The 25,277-nt window shown below is 42.5% G+C and overlaps 1 protein-coding gene across 2 annotated transcripts in view; it reads left to right on the top strand.

The window, feature by feature from the left end:
* The first annotated feature begins 3,304 nt into the window (after nucleotides 1-3,304).
* The window catches only part of Thsd1 (thrombospondin type 1 domain containing 1), a 33,258-nt gene continuing 11,285 nt past the window's right edge, over nucleotides 3,305-25,277 (top strand). For both annotated transcript variants that reach the window (XM_013126381.3, XM_005087632.4), the window contains exons 1-3: nucleotides 3,305-3,443; nucleotides 13,158-13,300; nucleotides 16,511-17,467. In XM_013126381.3, coding sequence (XP_012981835.1) covers nucleotides 13,243-13,300; nucleotides 16,511-17,467 — 1,015 coding nt within the window. In that variant the 5' untranslated portion in view covers nucleotides 3,305-3,443; nucleotides 13,158-13,242. The remainder of the gene's footprint in view (nucleotides 3,444-13,157; nucleotides 13,301-16,510; nucleotides 17,468-25,277) is intronic.

Raw genomic sequence — 25,277 nt, 5'->3', positions numbered from 1 at the left:
AAAAAAAAAAGTATGAAATTTGTTGTTTTGAACTATTCGTACATACATCTATGAAGCCATATTGTAATTGCCTCCAAAGATTTTTCTCTTTGTTCTCTGCCTTATGACCAGTTTTCCCCTCCTCACCCCATTCTCTCACCAACCATTGATCTGCCTTGTCACTATTCAAGAGTCTACGTTTTATAGAATTTTCTATAAGTGGGGTCCTGTTACTCAACATCACCATTCTGAAGTCCATCTGTGGAGAACTCAAGTCAATAGCATTTTCTTTTTCCTTTTTTTTTTCTAAATAACAATCTACTGTGTCGACCATACCTTGAACCTCAGTATGTTTACTAGAACAGGTCGAGGAGTTAGCCAGTCTCTAATCTTATCTCTGCAGGTGAAGTCTTGGCCTTAAACATGAGGAGGAGAGCCAGGTGGTGGTGACACATGGCTTTTATCCCAGCACTCTGAAGGCAGAGGCAGGCGGATGTTTGAGACCAGCCTTGTCTACAAGAGCTAGTTCCAGGACAGCCTCCAAAGCCACAGAGAAACCCTGTCTCGAAAAAACAAACAAAAACAAACCAAAAGAACATTAGGAGGAGGAGGCACAGTTGCTAGTCTTTGCACACACTGATCAGTCATTCATAAACACTCATAATCATGCTTCCAAGGAAAAACTTTGGCATTCTTCTTGAGTCTGACCCATATGGGTAACAGTTTTGTCAATTTATGACAGACAGGCCAGTTGACTCTGGGGTCCTCACCATTTCTGCCTGTGTCAAAACACATTCATTCAGGATTTCACTCCCAGCCTACAGTCAGGCAGCAATTCCTTTAAATCCTCACTGTCCTACATCATTGAACATACACAGTACATTTCTAATTGAGTGTTAACTTTTCTAAGTGCCTTTTGGCTTACCATCCCCGCCTTCCAGGAGGCTTCTCAACCAGCTCAGCCTGTCTGAGATCTGCTCATCTTACTCGAATTCCAAGAGATGAGCCATAGATCTTAGAACGTAGGAGTCACTTCTGCAAAGTCAGCTTGCACACATGTAAGATCTTGCTTTCACAAGCTGCTATGATAGTGTGAAAACTGGGTCATCTATGTTCCTCCTTGTGTCCTGATGGGAAATCTCTGAGTTATGAATTCTAGACCATTGCTTATTACAATAAAGAACATTTTTATACAGGTTATTAAGTGTATAAATTTTACAATTGCACATGTCACTTCAAGAGTTGCTGATTCACAAGAGTTCAGTATGCTGGAGTTAGAACCCTGGGCCTTGCATGTAGTAGGTTAAGTATACTTTCACCGAGCTACATTCCTAGCCAGAATTCAGTACATGTTAGAAGCTGGTTTGAGTTCAGTACTGAGATGAAACCATTCTCCTTCAACAATATTATATATTTGTCCAGTAAAGGCAGTAATACAGTGTCTTAGTTGGAGTTTCCTGTTGCTGTGATAAAACGCCATGACCAAAACCAACACGGGGGGGGGAAGGCTTATTTCAGCACAGTCCATCACTGAGGTAAGTCAGGGCAGGAACCTGGAGGCAGGATCTGATGCAGAGGCCATGGAGGGGTGCTGCTTACTGGCTTGCTCCCCAAGGCTTGCTCAGCCTGCTTTTGTTTAGAACCCAGGACCACTAGCCGGGGGGTGGCACCACCCAACATGAACTGGGCCCTCCCCCATCAATCAATAATTAAGAAAACGCCCTACAATCTTGCCTATAACTGGTTTTATGGAGGCATTTTAAAAATTGATGCTCTCAAATGACCCTAGCTTGTATCCAGTTGACGTAAAACTAGCCAGGACAGTCAGTTTGTCATGAACTAAAATTAATATAAAAAGGGCAACACATCGCAATAAAGCTGTTATTTTAAAAATGCATGGAAGATTTAAGTCACACCCAAAGAGTGATTTTATTTTTTTGTGAGAGTGTATTTTGAAAGGTAGTACATAACAAGGTGCCTTTTATGTTTCTCTTAATCTCCACAAAACTTTACTATAACTATTATATGCCTTTTATAGTAGAGAAAAGGTGAGATTAAGCAACCCAAGGCTATCTGGGATCATCAGACTTGGCAGCAAATCCGAGCTGTTCACACACCCTCCATTGAGCTTTTGTTTTTGTTTTCAAAACCAAGAGTACCACAGAATGTAAAGCATATATCTGAAAGGAATCCTAACTCCAGTTGATGAATGGATGTTGGAGTAGAGAATTTTGATAGGAGTGAAAAAGGATGACAGTACTAAAACTTCCTTGGACACTTGGCTAATTGGTTCTTAGAAAAACTTGAACTCCGATGGCATCTTTTAAGATCAACTTTTGGCAAGTGGCATATTTTTAAACTTTCAGAAATTTAGGTGAAATTTGCAAACAAATCATCTGCTCCCCCTCACCTCCTAGTCACATTTGCTAAGCAAGATCTCCACCATTGGTCTGTGTTTCCATTCCCACCAGCCCTTTTCAAACACAGGGTCTCAGGGTCTCATTTATATAGCTCAGGCTGACCTGATAACTTTAAATCCTCCTGCCTCAGTTTCCCCAGTTGCTGGGGTCACAGTCATATGCACCATATCCAACTCTTAAGTCACATTTGTTTGACACATGCATAGTACATTAATGCAATTCAGTCCTTCACTCCTCCAAAATTTCCTAACACACTGGGTGCTGTCCCTCTGGAAGCTGTGCTCTTATTTGTACATTAATTTTGTCTGTGAAATGGCTCGTTTTATGTAAAAGCTCACTGCATATCACTGGGTGATAAGCACAGCTGTTAAACCATGCGAAACTTATCTTCCGATTTTTTTAGAAAGATAACTTTTGCAGAATAGACTTTTTAGAATGTTTGTTTCTAATGTAATTAGCCAAGTTTGGCTCCAGAGGAAGGAAAAGGGAAATGCACTTTACCTGAAGTGTTTCTTTTGAAACTCCGTTGACATTTGGGGAAGCAAATTTACAGCTCACCCATGCTGCTTCAGTGGTTTTTCTTGTGACTTCCCAGCCCCCCCCCCAAAAAAAGAATATGACCCCGGGGGAAGAAGTGAATGGTTGTAAAGGACTTGCCCTTAAAGCCCCGGGTCTTGGCAGTGTGAGGTGGGCTATGGGTTAAGTATGTGCTGGGTGACCCTGCTCAGGGAGCGACCACACCTTCTCGCCAGGCCTCTGGGCCCAGGGTTTCCTGCAAGTTTCCTGTCTAGTGGCTGGAGGGCACGCTAGGGACAGGCAGGAAAGGAAGATGTTCTGCCCAGCAGTGGGGGCGGGCCGGGCCTCTTGCGCTTGACCCCCGCCCTCTGAGATCCCGCCTCCGGGCGTGGTCCCAGGCGGGCCGGGAGGGTGCAGGAGCGCAGAACGGGGGAGTGCAGCTGCGGGACGCGGGATGCTTGGCCAGTCTCCCCCAGGCCACTGAGGCTCCCCACTCGTCTCCACGGTGCCATCCAGACCCGACCAGAGGTAAGGACCCCAAAGCGCAGGTGGCACACAACACGGGCGGGCACCTGGAGCGGGCGTGGCCGAGTGACGGCACTCACAGGCTCAGAGGTGGAGTTCAGGTTGGGACTTTTGGAAACTCTGCGTTGCGAAGTTAAGTTTGTAGCCTCCCCAAAAGAAATCTTTCTGGGATACTAACAATAAGCTATGGCCGTCAGCAACAGGCTTCATGCTGACTGAGCCCCGCTGGGCAGGGTTTCCACACGTGAACTTGTGAACTTGACCGGCACCTTTGGAAAGTGAGTAGGTGGGAGAGCACAGCCTCACTTGGAAGCCTGCCTGGCCATGGGGACCGAGAAAGCTTGTTCTCACGTGCAGCTTTGGGGCAGGGATGTCCTCCTATCAAACATTATTCCTAGGTATCCACAGAAGCCTTGCTTGTAAAAATCAATTTGCTTCTCCTTTTATTCCTTGATAATGTCCTGCGGACGTTACAGTAATTAATTTTCCTCTGTGGGCGGCTACGAAGCGTTTACTTAACTGTTTTCTGGAAAAATGTGGCTTTAAGGGGAGGTGATGCTCATAGTCGCTAAGGATACCCACACCCACTTCTCTCCACCCCCTCAGCTGCTGCTTTTAGTTTATCTGTAAACCTTTGTGTGATGCCTCTTAGCCTCGAAGGTTCAAACCCAGGGCCTCATGCATTCCAGACAAGCACTCTACCACTGAGTTAATACCCGGGCCCTGTACAAGTATTTCAAACGTCGTAAGAATGTACCCAACTTCTTATTTTCTTAGAACGACTCTCACACCAAGTGTTCTACTCAGAAACTACTCAGGGAGTTGGGAACATGGTGAAAGGAAATAATCAGGTAGCTGCCCCTCCCAAATTAGAGACACATTATGATTATAATCATAATGCATGTTACAATGTACAGGTAGACTGGGTTCTTCTATAATTCCATCTCTGTTCATCTCTAAATACAGATCATTACACAAGTCTGTGTTTAACCGCTCATCTTCATAAGCCAGAAAATATAATCACAGAATCAGTTGCGAGTAAAGAGTTTTAAAAGGAACATTATCTCGGAGAAGCAAGCCATCCCAGAAAGCTGACCTCATCTTTCCAAACATTGCTGCTAGGCGGGGTCTTATGTTGCCCAGGCTGGTCTCAGACTCCTAGGCTCAAGCCATCCTCCTGCCTCAGATTTTGAGGGAACTGCAAATGCTAGGGGCCATCGTTTGACAATTTCACTGAGTTTCTGTGGTCTTGAGCCATGTTCCCCATCCAAATGCAAGGACATGATTAGATCAAATCTGTATGTAGCTAGTTCCACTGAAGCCGAGTTTTCATTTTGGCATGCTGGGGAGGGAAGGGAACCCAATCATCTGCATAATTAAACTGCCAACCCCTGCTTCCCTTTCAGGAAGCGCAGAGCTTCCTTTGTCCAACCAGCTCGGACTGAACAAAAGCTAACAGAGACGCACCAGTTTCCTTTCCACCGAATGGTGGCCTACTTCAGTCAGTGCTTACTTCTGTCCATTCTGTCCTCATCGGGAGGTGTGGAGCATGTGTTATACATGCGATAGAGACCTACCTCAATGGCAGAATGCTTCCCTAGCCTGGTAGACGCCTTGGGTTCAGTCTGTAGCACCACAAGAAAAAAAAAAAGACCTACGAATAACAGGGGACTCTAAACATTAGGAAAATGTATATTTCATTATGGTTAATCGAACTGTTTGCTAGATTTTAGTATGAAAACTACCCTTAAGTGACCCAAAGTCTAGTTTTTCCATCAAAGTTAAGTATCTCTTCCTACAATTCACTGTGAACCACCATCCAGCAAGGTCTTCCGTTGCCCACCTAGGTGGTCTGGGAAGATTGCTGCATGAGTCACCCATCTCCTGATGCATATCAGCAACAAGTATTGGAAGACTGACAGGAGATGGTAATTTTTACTCGTCTGTTTTCTTCTTCAGCCACCCAAACAAGAAGAGCTAGGCCACATGGAGTTCACATTAAATTGTAATATACTGAGTGTCTATTGTTTTGTTTTTTCTCAATTTTTAAAAATTAAAAGCATTCTTTTAGTGAAGACAGATTTTTTTCCCATACAGTATATTGTGATCAGAGTTTCCCCTTCTTCTGCTCCTCCCAGTTCCTCTCCACCTTCCCTCCCATCCTGATCCACACCCTTTCTGTCTCTCATTAGAAAACGGGCAACGAAGGGATACTTAAAATAAAATACACTAAGATAAATAAAAAAAGCAAATCAAAGTATGACATAATAACCAAACAAGAAACAAGAGCCAAAGAACAAGAAACACATAAACTCAGACACACACAAGTTCGCACACTCAAGAATCCCATCAAACCCAAAACCAGAAGTCATAATATATATGCAAAGGGTCCATCAGGTTAAAAAAAATGCCCCTGACAACATTATGAAACAAAGAACTTCCAAAGATGCTATCGAGTTCATTTTGTGTTGACCATCTACGACATGGCCATGGGGCCTGCCCTTCAGATTGGTTTGTATCCCGGTGAGACACCCTTGGAGAAAATTAACTTTTCATTTGCAAATAGCTATTGATTTGATATAGTTTCTGGGTTAGGGATGGGGCATGTGTCTACTCCTCTCAGCTCCAGGACCCCATGTGTTGCAGACCTGTGCCGGCCCTGTGCCCGCTTCCATAGTCTGTGAATTCATATGAGCACCAGCCTGTTGTGTCTAGAAGGCCTTGATTCATTGATGTCTCCCATCCCCTCTGGCTTTTACAGTCTTTCTATCTCCTCTTCCTCAGTTCTCTGAGCCCTGAGGAGAGGGATTTGATGGAAAAATCCCATTTAGGGCTAGGTGTTCCAAGGTCTCTCACTCAAGTGCATTAAAAATAATTTTATTATACAATGTATTTGAATCATCTTCTTTCTCCTCCCCAAACTTCTCTTAGAGGCTCCCAACTTTCCTCCCCAAACCAACTTCATGTTCTCTTTTTTGTCTCTCAAAGTCCAAAAAACAAAAATCAAAATAAACAAGCAAAAAAAAGTCAACTATAAGAAAAAAATTAAGCAAAAGCACACACAAAAAACATGCAGTTCATTTTGTGTTGACCAGCTACTCCTGAGCATGGAGCCAGCTCTCGAGTGTAGTTGATATACCCAGTGACACTCCACAGGAGAAAACTGATTTCCCTTCTCTCAGCAGGTATTATTAATAGCTTCTTGCTTAGGGGTGGGACTTTGAGTCCACTTCTGTCTGGTTTGAAGTTGTGCAGGTCTTGTGCATGATTTCACAGTCTCTGTGAGTTCATGTGTGCGTCAGCATGGCTGTGTTTGGAAGACACCGTTTCCTTGGAGACACCTATCTCCTCTGGTTCTTACAGTCTTTCTATCTCCTCTTTCACACAGATCCCTGGGGGGAGGGGTTTGTGGAGACATCCCATTTAGGACTGAGTGCTCCATAGACTCTCACTCTTTGAACATTGTCCAGTTGTGAGTCTCTGTCAATTCTCTGATGAGGAGTGAACAAGGCACTGATTGGTGGGTATAGCAATATTTTATTGCTATGTTCCTTCAGCAGAGAAATGGATTTTCCTGTAGGTCTCATGACCTACCTAGTCTTAGGTTCTTGACCACTTTATCAGTGTCACACATGGGTTCCATGGCATAGAGGAGCCTTAAATGTAGTCAAAAGAGGTTGGTTACTCCCATAATATTTATGCCAATATTGTACCAGTATATCCTGCAGACAGGTCACTGTTGTAGACTGGAGGATTTGCAGCTGGGAGATATTGACAATTGATGATTCTCCTCTAGTGGTATGTGTAGTGCCTTCCAGCACATAAACTCTAGTCAGTAGAGGTGAAGCTTTTAGTTAGGTACCAGCTCAAATTCTCAATGTTTAATAATATATGTAAGTTGTGACTTCAGCGATAGAGCCTTACCATCAGGTTATGGAAAGCAATCAATAGCCCTGATAATAGACTGTGATGTTTTGGAGATGCCCTGGGACTCCGTGGACCAACAGCTCAATAAGATATAACCCATTCTTCCCATTGCAGCTCTTACTTGGTACCATAAGATATCTAGGCAGGCATTGTCTTCCCCAATTGATGGTGACTCCATTTAAATTCCTTTCTTATACGTATACATGGAAGCATCTACAGTAGGTTTCATATGACTTTTCAAAAGGCCTTTAGTGTGAGTCGGCCCACCCCATATCCCTTTCTTTACCCTGTCCTCCCATCCCCCTCTACATTTAAACCTTAGTTTCCCCTTTATCTCTTTATAATACTATGTTGTATTTCCCATTCCTTGGAAGATCACCTCCTCCCTGTTAGTCCCTCACTAGTTACATAAGCTTGTGGTTATTCTAATTGAAAGACACATATCTAAAGTTTAAAAGCTAATTTTCACATATAAGAGGAAACATGCACTATTTGTCTTTTGGGGTCTTTGTTACCTCAGGATGATCATTTCTAGGTCCATCCATTTACCTGCAAGTTTAATTTTCCATTGTGTAAATGTACCACAAATTCATCAGTTGGTGAATATCTAGACTATTTCCAATTGCTAGAATTATGAACTTGGATGAGTCAAGTATCTCTGTGGTAAGATGTTGAGTCCAGTCTTAGTCTGGGTTACTATTGCTATGATGACACACTGTGATCAAGAGGAAATTGGGGAATAAAGAGTTAATGTGGGTTACGCTTCCACATCACTGTCCATCACTGAAATAAGTCAGGACAGGAACTCAAGCAGGGCAGGAACTCGGAGACAGGAGCTGATGCAGAGGCCATGGAGGGGTGCTGCTTATTGGCTTGCTCATCCTGACTTCCTCAGTCTGCTCCTTATAGGACCCAGAACTACTAGCCCAGGAATGACACCACACAATGGACTGGGTCCTCCCTCTCTTCAATCACTAATGTCCTACAGCTGGATCTTTTTTTTTTTTTTTTTTGGTTTTTGGTTTTTACTAGACAGGGTTTCTCCGTATTGTTTTGGAGGCTATCAGTCCAGCCCGGCCTCGAACTCACACAGATCCGCCTGCCTCTGCCTCCCGAGTGCTGGGATTAAAGGCGTGCGCCACCACCGCCCGGCCTACAGCTGGATCTTATAGAAGCATTTTTTTTTGTTTGTTTTTTTGAGACAGGGTTTCTCTTGTATTGCTTTGGAGGCTGTCCTGGAACTCACTCTGCAGACCAGGCTGGCCTCGAACTCACAGAGCTCCGCCTGCCTTTGCCTCCCAAGTGCTGGAACTAAAGGTGTGTGCCACCAATGCCCGGCTAGAAGCATTTTTTTTCATTCAACATTCCATCCTTTCAGATGACTCTAGCTTATATCAAGTTGACACAAAACTAGCCAGCACAAGTCCTTTGGGTATATGCCCAAGAGTAGTGTAGCTGGGTCTTGTGTTGATCAGTTTTCAGCTTTCTGAGGAACCTCCACACTGATTTCCATAGTGACTGAAGCAGCTTGCCCTCTCACCAGCATGAGTGAGTGTTCCCCTTTCCCTGCATTCTTGCCAGCACGTGCTGTCATTTGTTTTGATAATCTTGGCCATTCTCACTGGGGTAAGATGAAATATCAAAGTAGTTTTGATTTGCATTCTTTGATGGCCAAGAATGTTGAATATTTTAAAAAGCATTTCCGAGCACTTGCGTTTCATCTTTAGAGAACTTTCTGTTAAGTCCTATGCCCATTTTTAACAGGTTGTTTTCTTGATGTTCAGTTTTTTGAGTTCTTTGAATATTCTAGATAATAACCATCTGTAAGATGTATAACTGGTAAAGATGTTTCCACATTGTGCAGGCCACTGCATGGCTCCAATGATGGTGCCCTCTGCTGTTCTGATTTTTAGTCTCTTATTAATTGTTGGTCTTCTGGCTTTTGACAAAGAAACCAAAAATACATACTGGAAAAAAGACAGCATCTTCAACAAATGGTGCTGGACAAACTGGATGGTTGCTTGTAGAAAAATGGAAATAGATCTATATCCATCACCCTACACAAAACTCAACTTTAGATGCATCAAAAGCCTCCACATAAGGCCCAGATACCAGAAGAAAAGGTGGGGATTGGGCTTGACCTCACTGGTGCAGGAAAGGACTATCTGATCTGGACACTGATAGCACAGACACGAAGATCAGCAATTAATAAATGGGACTTCAGAAGCTGAAAGGCTTCAGTATGGCAAAGGACACCGTCATTCAGGTAAAGCAGCAGCCTACAGAATGAGAGATCTTTACCAATTACACATCTCTAGAGGGCTAGTATCTAGAATATACAAAGAACTTAAAAAATAACATTGAACAAGAAAACCAAGTAAAAAAGGAGGTACAGAACCAACCACAGATTTCTGTAAAGATGAAACACAATGGCTGAGAAATACTTTTAACATTGTTCAACATCCTTAGCCATTAGGCTCTCCAGGAAGCTGGGAACTGATTTACCTCAAGATCCAGAGCATATATCCAAAGCTATCTGTCTGTCTATCTATCTATCTATCTATCTATCTATCTATCTATCTATCTATCTATCTATCTATCTATATCCAGAGTACATATACCTTACTGCAGAGGCACTTGCTCAACCATGCTTGCTGCTACTCTGTTCATAATAGCCAGAGATTGGAAATAATCTAGATCTGCATCCACTGATGATTGGATAATGAAAATATGGTACATTTAAATAATGGAATATTATTGATCTATTAAAATCTGTAATTATGAAATTCATAGGTAATGGATGGGACCCAGAAAAAAATCATCCTTAGGGAGGTAACCCAGATCTGGAAAGAGAAACAGTGCATGCTTTCTTTTATATGGAAAGGATAGCTTACAAGCCTTCGAAATGTGGGCTACAATCTGAATAACTACAGAGGTTAGGAATCTAATGAGAGACGGGGGTGGATCCTGTTTTTGATCCAGTCTGTCCTTCTGTGTCTTTTTATTCTGTAATTAAGACCGTTAATGTCAAGGGCTGTTATTGAGCAGTGTTTACTAATTCCTGCTATTTTGTTCTTGTGCTGTCCCCTCTCCCTTCTTTTGATGAGCTGTTCTGAGGTTATGTGCTTCTTTTGTTCTCTGTGCTATAGCTACCCTTCTTTTCAGATTGAAGTTTTCTGTTTAGTGCCTCCAATAGAGCTGGATTAGTGAACAGAAATTCTTAAATTTGATTCTATTATGAAATATTTTTCTTTCTCTGTCTATTATGATTGATAGTTTTTCTGGGTATAGTAATCTCGGCTGTTATCGATGGTTTCTTATAGCATGTAGAACATCAGTTCATGTCCTTCTGGTTTTCAGAGTCTCCTATGAAAAGTCAGGTGTTATTCTAATGGGCTTGCCTTTACATGTGACTTGGTCTTTTTTGCTTGCATCTTTTAATATTGTTTCTCTGTTCTGTACATGTAGTGTTTTGATTATTATGTGAGGAGTTTCTTTTCTGGTGCTATTTGGTGTTCTGTCTTCTTTTGTACCTTGATAGGCATCCTTTTTTGGATTGGAGATATTTTCTTCTATGATTTTGCAAAAATTATTTTCTGTGCCTTCGGCTGAGTTCCTTCTTGTTCTTCTGTACCTATTATTTGTAGATTTGGCGTGTTCATAGTGTCCCACATTTCATGGATATTTTGTACCTGGAGATTTTTTAGATTCAACGTTTGTTTTGACTGAGTTATCCATTTCTTCTACTTTGTCTTTAAGACCCAAAATTCACCGGGCGGTGGTGGCACACGCCTTTAATCCCAGCACTCGGGAGGCAGAGGCAGGCAGATCTCTGTAAGTTCGAGGCCAGGCTGGACCGACAGCCTCCAAAACAATATAGAGAAACCCTGTCTCGTAAAACCAGAAAAAAAAGACCCAAAATTCTCCTTTCTGTGCCCTTTAATATGTTGGTAAGACTCACCTCTGCACTTTTTGTTTGCCTTCTTGAGTATATTTTGAGTTTTATTTCAACTTGGGTGTTTGTTAGTGATTCTATTTCTTTGTTAAGTTCTACTTTTATGACTTTAATTGTTTTCAGCATTTCATTCAACAATTTGTGTTTTCATTAAGACATTTATTCATATCTTCTTTATGATACTTGAACATACTCATAATTACTATTATGAAGTCATTTTCTTCTTCAGCTAAATTTCTTTTCCCAGGGCTTACTACAGTTGGGTTTCTGGAGGTGCCATATTGTCTTGGCTGCTTATGTTTGTGTTTTTGTACCTCAATCTAAGTATCTGGAATGATGACAGTTAAAGTGTTTGTTTTGTTTGTTTTGTTTGTTTTTTGTTTTTACAAGACAGGGTTTCTCTGTATTATTTTGGAGGTTGTCAGTCCAGCCTAGCCTCGAACTCACAGAGATCCGCCTGCCTCTGCCTCCTAAGTGCTGGGATTAAAGGCATGCGCCATCACTGCCCGGCTGTTGAAGTGTTTCTTGTTGTAGATGTCTAACCTCAACTTTTTTGGATGGGTGTTCCATTCTTTGGTTACTATTACATCAATCTGGGTCCCCATCTAGTGTGACAGCTGTAGGGTCTTGAGTCCCAGCCAAGTGGGGTAGTCGTTTGGTCCCTGGTAGAAAGTAGTTCTACAGGTGCTAAAGAATGAAGATGGGCTAGAAGGAATGGAAGAAAGGGCTAGCAGGAAAGAACAAGGGGGACCCAGAGTGTAGAACAGGAGGCTGGGAGGTGGGGCCCAGGCAGGCAGGGAGTCATCTGGAGAGACCAGAATGGATGGGAGAAGATCATCTAGCACGACTGGAGTTCCAGACGCATATCCTGAGTATCTTTTTTGTTTTTTGTTTTTTCGAGACAGGGTTTCTCTGTATTGTTTTGGAGGCTGCCCTGGAACTCGCTCTGTAGACCAGGCTGGCTTCAAACACACAGAGATCCACCTGCCTCTGCCTCCCAAGTGCTATGATTAAAGGCTTGTGCCACCAATGCCCAGTCCTGAGTATCTTTTTAAAGGGATTTATCATTTGGACATAGCCTCCAGGGATCAAAAACCAAAGCAAGCAGATAAATACACCAACTTGCAAGCAAGTGTTAATAATAACCTGCTTGTGGGAGCCATGTAGGGAGGATTTGGGTATACATAGTAGAGTATTAAGTGAAAATTTGGAGACTTTTACTAAATTTATCAGTGTGAGATGCCAACATATAAGCAGCACGTTTTACCCAGATTAGCTATTAGCTTGGATAAAATGAAGCAAGTAGCACTCTCCCCATTTCAGGTTGTGTTACAAAGAAGCAAGGTGGTGTTTTGTAGGGAAATCTTGGCACAGAGCATGCCTGGGTGTTCTAGGCTAGGTAATTATAGGCCTCTGCTCCAGGGAAAGCCAGTGTCCCCTCTGTCTCCTTTTAACGCCTCCTAGAAAGTTTGGCTTCTTAGAATGGCATTACCATTTTAAAAACTTTATTCTTCTTTATTATTTTATCTTTCTACATTTATAATTATTTATTTTAATGGATTTTTTGTGGGTATCTACTTGAGTGTATGTCACATGTGTGCAGGTGTCCTGAGAGGCCAGAAGAGGAGCTGGAGTTATCCAGGTGTTGTGAGCTGCCCGACACGGGTTCTGGGAACCAAACTCAGGTCCCTCTTGGGAGAGTAGTCGTGCTCTTCACCGCAGCCACCTATCCTGTCCCTAGATTTGTGGGTTTTATGAACAAATGCCATTTGTGGTTTTTATGGTTCTGTGAATCACATTAAATGGCGTCATTGATTTTGAGTTTCTAATTTCAGGTGCTTTTTGGGAAAAAAAAATCCCACAATTTTGCTGTGAGAAAGGACATGAGGAGACTAAAGGCCTGGGATTTTACTGACCAGAATGAAACCGATGTTGAAAGACTTTTCACCTCTCTTGCTGGTGGTGCTCTGTGACTATGGTGAGTATAGTGAGAACACATCAAGCCCTCGGTGTCAATTGGAAACAAATGCACTGGTGTTGGTGACCCTGCATGGGAGAGGCTGGGTGGGCCAACTGAACCCTCTTGAAGCCATGGATGACATTGTCACCCTCGCCTCTCAGGAAATACTGTACTTCAGGGGTTTGTATGATTGATTCAAATTTCAATTTAAATGTAGTTTTAACTAAACAGAAACAAAAACAACCCAAAAGCCTGTCTACTATTAAGTAAATCAAAACCAGCACATTACATATAGCTCTCCCTCCCTTTCCTCTTCTCTCTGAGATAGGGGGAGGCTAACCATGTGGCCCCAGGTGAGCTGTAATATGCTGCATACGCCTCCGTGCCTGGCAAAAAAGATATTTTTATACTCCCCTTTTCTCCTTTCATATCTACTGGATATAGATGAGATGTATCATTATGGGTTATCCACATGTGTGTACACACACATACTTATACAAATATTCCAGTAACTTTAAGTTCTGTAACCTATGGGGGAAGGGGAAATGAAAGGACAGAAGAAATAAACAAAACAAACCCCTGGAATGGTGTTAGGATGTAGTCGGGCCAGATTGTAGTTCTTAGAATGAGAGTGTCCTATCCACACAAGCAGGAATTCTGCGGTACAGTACAAGGTCTTCCTTTTGTACTTGCCTTCTGTTTTCTACTCCTGCTGGGACCCATCCATTGCTTCTCTGCTCTCCTGTTCCAGCTGGACATGAATATAGCTTTTATTGATTGGCTCCCATTGGATCAGAATCTGCTCAGCCTCATCGACAGCTGCTGTCATTTGTAATAGACTGGATCATTGGGCATGACGCATGCTCATAATCCTAGCACTTGGGATGTAGATGTCAGGAGGATCACGACATGAAATCCTAGCTCAAAACAAGACAGAGCAAACAAAACAACCCCACTCTTGTTAGTTAACTGTTGGTTAGTTTTGTGTCAGTGTGACACAAACTGGCGTCATTTTGGAAGAGGGACCCTCAGTTGAGAAAATGCCTCCATAAAACTGGCCTACAGGCAAGTCTGTATATCATTTTCTTGACTGATGATTGATGTGGGAGGGCCCAGACCACTGTGGGTGGTGCCAACCCTAGGTTGGTGGTCCTTGGTTCTATAAGAAAACAGGTTGAGCAAGCCAGTAAGCAGCCCTGCCTGGCTTTATTTTTAAGTTACGTTTATTATTATTTTATATAATCCACAGCAACAGCAACTTGTATTATGCCATTTAAATCAGACTTTCTCTATAGTATGTCTATTTCCCCCAAATATGTAAACACCACAATAAATCATTCAGTTATAAGCTGAAATAAACTGTTTGCTCCCCAAGTTGCTTTTGGTCATGGTGTTTTATGACAGCAATAGAAATCCTAACTGAGATATTAATGAATCTTGATCTTAAGATGTACTGGAGAACAACCCTGGCCCTTTAAAAAGTAAATTAAAATGATTTAATGGTTTTTGCGGGGCTGGAGAAATGGTCCAGCAGTTAAGAGCAGAGAAGAAGTCTGAGTTCCATTGCCGGCATCTGCATCAGGTGGCTCAAAACCACCTGACACTCAAGAGGGTGAAATGTGTCTGGCCTCTGTAGGCAGCCATTCTCTCTCTCTCTCTCTCTCTCTCTCTCTCTCTCTCTCTCTCTCTCTCTCTCTCTCTCTCTCTCTCTCTCCCTCCCCCCTCTCTCTCATCTCTCTCTCTTTCTCTGTGTCTCTATCTCTCTCATTTCTCTCTCTGTGTCTCTGTCTCTCTCTCTCATCTCCCTCTCTCTCTCTCTGTGTCTCTGTCTCTCTCTCTCTCTCAACACACACCACACACATTTAAATTTTTTTTTTAAAATCATCTTTAAATTTGCTTTGTCTTAGTCTTAATTCCCTTCCTTGGCCCATGAGAAGTGTCAGAGTCTCTTTGGCCACTAGTGTATTTACCACTAGTGTATTTACCTTCCTCTGTCCCCAGATGCAAGGGAATGCTCATTAACTTCCCTTTTCCCTAAATGGGAAAGCAAAACGAAGCACATTTTATCCTGTTGCGATTTTTAAGTAGTAAGATCAGGTATTCAAAATCTGTCCGAATTTTATAAATCTTACTTCAGTCTCAGGTAGGAAATAGATGAGGTACTGACGGATCTATGTGCTGATTTACTCATGTGCTGATTCTAGTAATCAATAATTACATACAGATAAGGGGAGCTTAAAGATGGCAAGTGTAGACAAATATATCTGCCCCCCTAGACGTGTGCAATAGGATATGCATATACAATATTGTATATACAGTCAGAATAATAAGATTTTAATTACACAACATTTTTCAAACCAAAAAGAGATCCTGGCAGTTCTTTCATTGTAGAATAATGTCTTACCCGGCCATGGGTCAGCTGGCTGTTGCATTGCCAAATTCTGCCTGCTTTGATATGTATTTGGATCTGGTTCAGAGAGGAAACAAAGATTCTTATGTGTCTGCACTCTTTGTACCATTTCAGCTGCTCTGCTGGGTCTCTTTTTAGAAGATATGGTTGATCATAACTGAATGGTACTTGGGAAATTAGTAGGCATCTGCCCTATTGATGCCAGTACATTGCTATCATGTCAATAAAGTTTCCAAGGACATGCCTAGTTATTTCAGAAATGTTCATACTATTAAGGGTGACCAAAGAACATTTCTCATCCACCTAAAACTTTCCTCCTCACTCAAGTAGAGAACACCGGTTCTTTTACTGCTAAAAATTCCTAAATGCTTATTTTGAATATTGGATAATAATAACTTTGAGGTGAAGTTAAGTATCTTATATTTTAAAATAATCTACAGCAATTTGTATTGTGCCGTTTAAGCCAAACTTTCTCTGAACACCAGGAAATGATTAAAGTGCAAAATGTGAGGGCCTGAATTTTAAGCCTGGGGTTTGTCAATTATTTTTCTACCTTCATACTTGTTCACTGCAGTTAGATGTTGAGTGTTGTAAATTCAGAGCACTTAGCACCCTTCACCATTTTAAACGTAAGGGTGACAAGAGAACACAGCACTTAGAAAGGAACAAGCTGGGTGTTCAACCTCTTAGTTGCTGTTTGTGGTTCTATGATACCCTTGGCTTCCTTCCACATTCTCTAGTGTCTAAAAAAGCAATCATCATTGACAGTCCTGCTCAAATGCACCCTTTAAAATACAGTTCTGACCATCTCCTTTCAGTCCTCGGAGAAGCTGAGTACCTCCTCTTGCGGGAGCCAGTCCACGTGGCCCTGAGCAACAGAACAGTGTCGGTGGATTTCCACTACCTCAGCGACGTCAATGGGACACTGAGGAATGTGTCTGTCCTGCTGTGGAAGGCCAACACCAACCAGACCCTCACCACGAAGCACCTCCTGACCAACCAGTCCCAGGGAACCCTCCAGTTTGAGTGCTTCTACTTCAAGGAGGCCGGTGACTACTGGTTTGTAATGAGTCCGGAAATGACAGACAATAGCACCCAAGTGCCTGGCTGGGAGAAAAGTGCCTTTCTGAAGGTAGAGTGGCCTGTCTTTCACATAGATTTGAATAGGACAGCCGAGGCCACTGAAGGCACCTTCCAAGTGGGCCTTTTTACCACTCAGCCACTCTGCCTGTTTCCAGGGGACAAGCCGGACTTGCTGGTGGATGTGATTTTTACTGACAGTCTTCCCGAGGCAAGAACGAGGGGACAGCCGCTGGAGATCAGAGCCAGTAAAAGGACAGAACTTGCTCAAGGCCAGTGGGTCGAGTTTGGCTGTGCACCGGTAGGGGTGGAAGCCTATGTTACTGTGGGGCTGACGCTCTGGGGTCAAGACTCAGTCATTACTTCCACAGGACCTATTGACCTGGCCCAAAAATTCGGATACAAATTGACGATGGCACCGGAAGTCACGTGTGAGTCTGTGGTGGAGGTGATGGTCCTGCCACCTCCTTGTGTCTTTGTCCAAGGAGTGCTTACTGTTCGAAAAGAGGCCCCCAGACACGCAGAGGACAGGACTTCCCAGCTGGCTGAGAACAGCCTGTCCCTTGGACAGAGGAGAACAGTGTTTAACTGCACTTTGTTTGATGTGGGCAAGAACAGATACTGCTTTAACTTTGGAATCTCGAGGAAAAGCCACTTTTCTGCAAAGGAGTGCATGCTAATTCAGAGAAATATAGGTTGGTATCGAGATTTTTTCAAAAATTTTTAAAAAATCAAGTCAGTTCCTTCATGTGATCAAAATTAATATGGTCTAGGTGAACTGTAGTATGCTCGATTCACTCTTCAGAATATATCAATTATCATAGCTATATTTTCCCAAAAAAATTAAGAGCATATTCATCATTCAGTTTCTGTGGGAGACTGGTTTTAGGATCCCCAGATACCAACATTGCATAGTATTCCTATAAAACCTACACACCTCTTCCTGTAAATCCCAGGTTATCTCTAGGTTACATATAAAACAGTACAATGTAGTTCTGTGTAAGTTGTTATACTGCATTGTTTGCGGAACAATGACAAGCACAGTCTGTGCATTTCAGTCCAGATGCAGTGTTTTTTCGGAATGTTTTCTATCTATAGCTATTGGAGTCTGTGGATATGGGTTCTGAGGCTATAGAACTTGTTGGGGCCTGGGTGTCCATACAGCTGTCCTGGCAATAAGATTCACATAACCTCTTTAGATTTTCTCTTTCCCTCAAAAACCATTAACCATCAGTATCTCTTTGGCTGGCGATGTAGGCTCGTGAGCCCCTCTCCGCTTCATGATGCTCTTGTTCAAGTAGTCACAGACACTGTGAGTTCTTGAGAGCAGAGGTCATGTACTGCCCCAAAGACACTGTTTCACTCCTATCACCCCTAACTTCAGGATCCTACAATTTTTTACCCATTCTATCAGGATGGGCCTTGACCCTTGGGGGTGATACTATAGTTTCTTTTATTGAAAACAGATTTTTTTTTCCGTACACTATATTCTGATTGTGGGTTTCTCTCCCTCTACTCCAACCAATTCCTTCCTCCCTCCCCTACCATCTAAAATCCACACCCTTACTTTCTCTCATTAGAAAACAAACAGGCGTCTAAGGAATAATAATAAGATAAAACAAAAACAAATTGGAATAGAAAAAAAAAAACAGAAGAAAAAGAGCCAAAGAAAAAGCCCAAGAGCTACATGCAGACTCAAACACGTACACAGTCACACACAGGAGTCCTATAGAAACACAAAACCAGAAGCCATGATGTGAGGGACCTGTAAGGTTCAACAAACAAGCCAATGCCCTGACTTGACATCATGAGATAAAGAACCTCCAAAGACGCCGTTGAGCTCATTGTGTGTTGCCCATCTACTGCTGGGCATGGGGCTTGCCCTTAAGAGCGGTTTGTTTCCCCAGTGAGACTCCCTTGGAGAAAACTAACTTTTTTATTTGCAATTGGAGTTGGCTTCTGGATTAGGGACGGGGACATGCGTCCATTTCTCCCTTCAGCTTTAGAACTCATCCGGTGCAGACTTGCGCAGGCCCTGTGCATGCTGCCCAAGCCTCTGCGAGTTCATATGGGCATCAGTCCTGCTGTGTTGAGAAGGCCTTGTTTCCTTGGTGCCCTCCATCCCCTCTGGCTCTTACAATCTTTCCACCACCTGTTCTGCAAGGTTCCCCGAGCCCCGGGAGGGGTGGGGGTGGGGGACGGAATCTGATGGAGACATCCTATTTAGGACTAAGTGTTCCAAGGTCTCTCATTCCCTGAATATTGTCTGGCTGTGGGCCTTTGATTTGTTCCCATCCATCGCAGAGAAGCTTCTCTGATGACAGCCAAGCAAGGCATTGATCTATGAGAATGACAGATTGTAGTAGGAGTCATTTTATCACGACAGCCCTTTAGCAGAACAGTAGCATTTGGTTTTCTCCTAGGTCCCTGGCCAATCTAGTCTCACAGGGTGTGGGCTTGTCTTGTGAAGTGGTTCTTAAATCAAATCAGATCTTGGTTGGTCCCTCCCACAAGCTTTGGGCCGCCATTGCACCAGTGTATCCTGCAGGCAGGTCACCATTGTAGATGGAAGAGTTTGCAGCTGTGTCAGTGCTTACCTTTCTCCTTTGCAAGTGTGCAGAGAACCTTCCAGCACCATGATCAAGTCTGTAGGGGTGAAAACCTGGGGAGGTGAAAACACAGGGATGGGGGGTGGTTACTGAGCAGCCAGGCTAACCTAATCAAGAAGCCTTGGGACCTGGTGAGAAATCATGTCTCAAAGGAAAAACGATGTTGGCAGTTTCTGAGAAATGACTCCCCAGATTTTCACATGGATGCTGGGGAGAGGCCTCGTGTTACTGTAGCAGCACTTTACCCACAACTCTCCCCAGCCTTCCCATGGCCACTCTTCTGAGGCACTGACTCGCTGAATCTTGTTTTTGAAAATGGAGTAATACATCATGCCTCTCTTCTCTTCTAAGTATGTCTTAGGACCCAAGGATACAGTATATTCTAGATGTTCCCAAAAGGGACCACTTGTGGTCTTTATGTGATTAATTGGTCCCTGTTACTGTTCTAAGTGGCTTTTTGTGGATATTCACTAGTATAGGCCTTATAATTCCATAACTTAGGTTCATTATATTGTCAATTTTATAGGTGAGGAGGTAAAGGCACAGAAAAGTGAAGTAATTTTCTGGGGATGTTTGAGTGAAGAGTCAGAGTGGAAAGCTGAGTTGACTACAGACTGGGGCTCTCATGCAAGGGTAGCAGGTTTGCCCTGAGCTCTAGTTCCAGGACCACAAAACAAATGAGACCAAAGGTTAAGAAGACTAGCTTTTATCACTGTTCAATACTCTGTCAATTCCTATATAAGACAATAAGAAGCTTTCAGCTTGGAAAATAATCTGTTTTTTTTTTCCTTATCCATTCTATACTGTGTAGCCCTTTTGGAAGACCTGTAATTGTTTGTGTGTCCAATAGCCAAGGATGTGCACTGTCCAATGGCCAAGGATGAGCACTATTCAATGGAAGTGAACCTCTCTCTGTGCAAAGAAATGGAACTGCTTTCCTGAGGTGTCCCTACTTCTCACTCATGTCTGGGGTTTCTGCTACGCATGTTTTGTTTAGTTATCTTGGTCTTTAGAGCACAGCGTTGTAGCAATGTCAATAGTTCACCAGCTTTGTTCCTTCAAATGGTCTTAGAGTCAGAAGAGGTTTTCCCTATCTCATTCCAGACAAATTTTGCTCATTCAGAATTGGTATCTTTTGTGGTGGCTGGAAAGGCATTGTACCTGGCCAAACGAGCTTGTTTTAAAGTATGTGTATCTACACACATCTAAGAGGACCAAACAAAACCTTTCATTCACAAAGAACAGTTATTTGGAATACTAGTCATCTTGCATTTCATGTCCAATGTAAGAACTATAGTATATGTCTAGTAAATTCCCACTTTAGAGTGTTTTCTTCAAAGTTGTTTAATATCTTCGGGGATGTGAAGCTTTCAGTGTTTAAATGTTTTTCCTGTGTAAATTTGATTATTGCTTTAGTTGAGCTAGAGCTAATTCCTATTTAGTTATTTTTATTTAGAAGTGGATTTTAAAAAATAGTTTAAATGTTTACTTTTTGTTGTTCTTTGAGCCATGATTTTACTTTCAAGGGGAAATAGCACAGAGTCTTGTGGCAGGTTTGGATGTGTGTGCATGTCTGTGTGTTAGGGCTGGTGGATTCAGATGTGTGCACATGCGTATGTGTTAGAGCCGGTGTTTTCCATGAGAAGGCACCTGCCTCCTTCCAATGACTTCCTCTAGTGTGTTCCTCCTCCTCCTCCTCCTCCTCCTCCTCCTCCTCCTCCTCCTCCTCCTCCTCCTCCTCCTCCTCCTCCTCCTTCTTCTTACTTCTCTTCAACTAAGGTCTCTTACCTGATCTGCAGCTCAGTTCCAGGTAGGCTGTCTGACCAGGGTGCTCCTGGGATTTGCCTGCTCCCACCAATGCCGGTGTTAGAATTACAGACATAGGTGGCCATGCCTAGCGTTTGCATAGGTGCTGGGGAGCTTTGGGTTCAGGCCCACATGGCAAAAATGCTCCTACCCCATGAGCATCTCATAAGCCCTAAATACAACATTTTTAAATGAGTTTTTTTTAAAGCTTAAGATTCATGTTTTTGTTTGTTTTAAATCAAAACTGATTTTCTTTTTCTGTTTCCCACTAAGGGGACTGCTGGTTTTATTTAACAAATGACTTCAAAGAAATTATACTTATATTTATGAAAAGTCAAAATCATTTTTAAAGAGAATATAACTGGGTGGTATTTTTTAAAAATCCAATTTAACAATCTTGGGCTTTTAATTGGTATGCTCAGAGAAACAAAAGGATTATTGCCTTTTGTAATTCTCCATTTTTCATGGTATCAAACATAAGCACAATGGTATGTTGATTTAACTTTCCTTTTAGATCTTGTACTGATATATTTTCCAGTAGATTTTTAGAAAAAGAACCACATTAGGTGAACACAGAGACTTTCATAGGAGATTCCCAGAGCTTCACAGGCATGGGGGACTCAGTGACTGGGCTGCTCCGGAGTCTCATAGACAAAGCCAACTCTTTGTTCTTCCACAGGGCAAACTACAGTGTGATCCAGGAGGCACAGAACCAATATTGTGTTCACTTGGACCTCTGTATGGAATATCATTACCACATCTCCGTTGATGTTGGTCCATGATGCTCATTTATAATGCTCGTACTCTTGTGAAAATCCCCAGAGACTTAATTACCTTAACGAACTCATATTCCATGACTCACTCCAAAGATTGCACCACTTGGCTCCCCTGAGAACACATCTGCCCTACTATTTTCCTTGTTTTTGTAGTGCTTTGTGTAGCGGAAGCTGCGTTAGAAGTTCTTGCCCATTATGGATAAAGAGACGTTATTACATAGACATGTGGTGCTGCGGGATCAGACAGATCCTGGGGCTGGGTGGGTATTGATAGAGAAGGGGTCTGGACAGATTTTCAATAAGAAACAAGTTAGTATGTGTGGCAGTGGTTTCACATCTGCTTCGAAGAGGAAGCTTGAATTTATCAACAGCATTGTTATCTGGAGGAGCTAGCTCAATGGAAGAGCAGTTGCCCAGCATGCCAGTACTGGAAGTGTGGGAAGAAAGCTGTTTGGGGGGAGTTTTGTGTGTATTGTGAGGTTCCGTTTATAGGTGGATCTGCCTCTAGGATTGTTAAGAGTAAACTGACTCATTTGACCTGCATTGTTCCTCTGTACCCATGTAATGTCCCCCGTTCTGCGGCTAGCTTTGTCTTTTGTTAATATAGGCACTCCATTTCCTTCCAGTGTTCCCAAAGCATATTTTTTCTTCTGTCCTTTTATTTTTGACCTACATGTGTTTTATGCGTGTATTATGCATATTTATATGTGTATTATTTTCAAACAAGGCAAGACACACACATATGTATACACACACACACCTGGGTCATGTCAGACTTTTAATCCAATCTAACAATCTGTTTTTTTTAGTTGGTATGTTTAGTATTATTATTACATGTTTGGATTAAAGTCTATTTTTCTGGAGTTACATTAGATCTTTGTTTTGTTTTTCTTTTTCTTTTCGTAGATCAGTTGAAAATTTACTTTAACCATGATGTGGAGTTTATGATTTCTACCTTAAAATGTTTTTTAGTGATTGTCCTAGAGGTGTCAATGTATGTATGTATGTATGTACTTTTCTCCCTTGAAACACTTCCATTCCCCCTTACTCCGTCTCAAATTCATGACCTTTTTTCTTTGATTATTATTGTTAAATATGCACACACCTACACATAAATATATACATACATGTTGAATCTGTTTAGTATTGTTTATGTGTATATGATATCAGGGCTGACCAATTGGTGTTGGATAGCCTTAGGGGCTTATCTCTAGAAAGGCTAATTCTTCTCATAGCAGTTGTTAGTTGCCTGCAGTTCTTTTTCTAGGGGTGAGGCCTTTAAGATTTCCCTTTTTCCTATTAGAATTTTCATTATTCAGGTTATGTTTAAGAAGCCACGCTGCTGTGATATCCTTGTTGTGACTTCCCTGTCATTTCTAGGAGATGCCATTTCACAGATCTTCTGGTCCTCTGACCCTTAACATCTTTCTGCCCATCTTCCATGTATACCCTGAACCATAGGTGCAGGAGTTGTGTTGTAGATGTATCTGTTGAGGCTGCATTGTGACCAGTTGTGGTTTTCTGTGATGGTCTCCATCTGCTACAAAAACAAGCTCTTTGATGAGGGTTGAGATCTACACTTCTCTGTGGGTATAGGGACAAATATTTAGAACACAGCTAGGGGTTACTCTGGTCTAGCAAAGTGGTAGCAGTAGGCTTCCTCTAAGATCCATGACTTCACTGGTCCAGGATGGTCAACTAGGTTTCCAAGTACCTGGTCTGATTTCCCTTCTGATGAGCAGGCGTTAAGTCTAATTAGACAGTTGTTGGTTACTGCCAAGATAGAGTGCCACTATTGCACCCTTAGGAATTCCCTGACATGCTGGTCGTTGTGGCTCATAGGCATCACAGCTGGGTAGGACTGATTGCATCCCTCTTTGGAAGCTTGCATAGCACTTTTTGGTATTCTGAAACCTAGTCCTCAGGGAGGAGGAAGCTCAGAGACAGATTGAATTTTTCAAATTCTCTGTCTGAAGTTCGTCGTGTCTTCAGCAATAGGGACGTGTCTTCAACCTCTAGGAGGCAGTCAAGGGCAACAGCCATAGCCTATGTTGTTTTGGGAGTCTATTAGAATCTAACCAATAATTCTCATCCTTTGTGCTGGGTTTTAGTTAGATGCTTTATGGGTTTTTTTGTTTGTTTGAGACAGGGTTTCTCTGTATTGTTTTGGAGGCTGTCCTGGAACTTGCTCTCTAGACCAGGCTGGCCTCAAACTCACAGAGATCCACCTGCCTTTGCCTCCCGAGTGCTGGGATTAAAGATGTGCACCACCAACACCTGGCATGGTTTATGGCTTTTGGGAAGAGCATTGGCAGCCTAAGTTATGTAACTATACACACACACACACACACACACACACACACACACACATTTATATGTGTTATATGTAATTTTAAACAAATGTAAAATGTTTTCTTAATACTTTTCAAATGGAGGAGAAGAAACTTTAATTTAACTTGTTTTTGTTAGTTCAGCAAGGACTCATTTCTGAATCTTTCCCTTTCCCTTTGTCCCGATTAACAATTGCATCTGGTTGTGAAGTTGATCTCCTACAAATGGCATGAGATGTAGTCACCACCTATGGCAGGGATAGAAGACAGGAGCTGTGGTGGACCTCATGTGTTGCTAACCCAGTTTGGGTTCTGGCATATACCACGTTGGTCCTGGGGCTAGAGCTCAAGTTGTTAAGCTTGGCAGCAGGTGCCTTTCCTACAGATCCATCTCACCAGCCCTTACCTTTACCCAGTCTGGGGAGTAGAATTCAGACTTGCAGGTTTCATGATTAGCACCTTTATCCGTGAATCTATCTTAGTGACCCATGTTTTCCTGTTTTGTTTTTGTTTTCTCTCTGTATTCTTCCTACTTGATGTTTTCTCAGCATCTTGAATTGTCCTTTAGTATCTTTGTTAATTTTTGGCATTTTTGTTTTGTTTTGCTTTTCGAGACAGGGTTTCTCTGTGGCTTTGGAGGCTGTCCTGGAACTTGCTCTTGTAGACCAGGCTGGTCTCAAACTCACAGGGATCTCCTGCCTCTGCCTCCCAGATACTGGGATTAAAGGCGTGCGCCACCACCGCCCAGCTAATTTTGGGCACTTTTAAGACATATCTTTTCCAAGTAATTTTCTCTCCTATTCTGCCTTTTCCTTCCAGAATCCCAAGTATGTGTGTGAGAGACTAGCTGAGGTCTTTCTGCTGCCCACAGTTGTCTGTGCTTCTCTCACTCACCTCGTTCCCTCTTGTTATCTTAGTCCATTTTTGTGCTGTATAAAACAACAGGATATCTGAGTTTGGGTAATTTATAAAGAACAGAGGTTT

Source organism: Mesocricetus auratus, unplaced genomic scaffold (genome assembly GCF_017639785.1).
Source record: "Mesocricetus auratus isolate SY011 unplaced genomic scaffold, BCM_Maur_2.0 Super-Scaffold_100031, whole genome shotgun sequence".
Taxonomy (NCBI): domain Eukaryota; kingdom Metazoa; phylum Chordata; class Mammalia; order Rodentia; family Cricetidae; genus Mesocricetus; species Mesocricetus auratus.
Note: the sequence above shows the minus strand (reverse complement) of the source record. Positions and strands in the feature narration are given on the sequence as shown.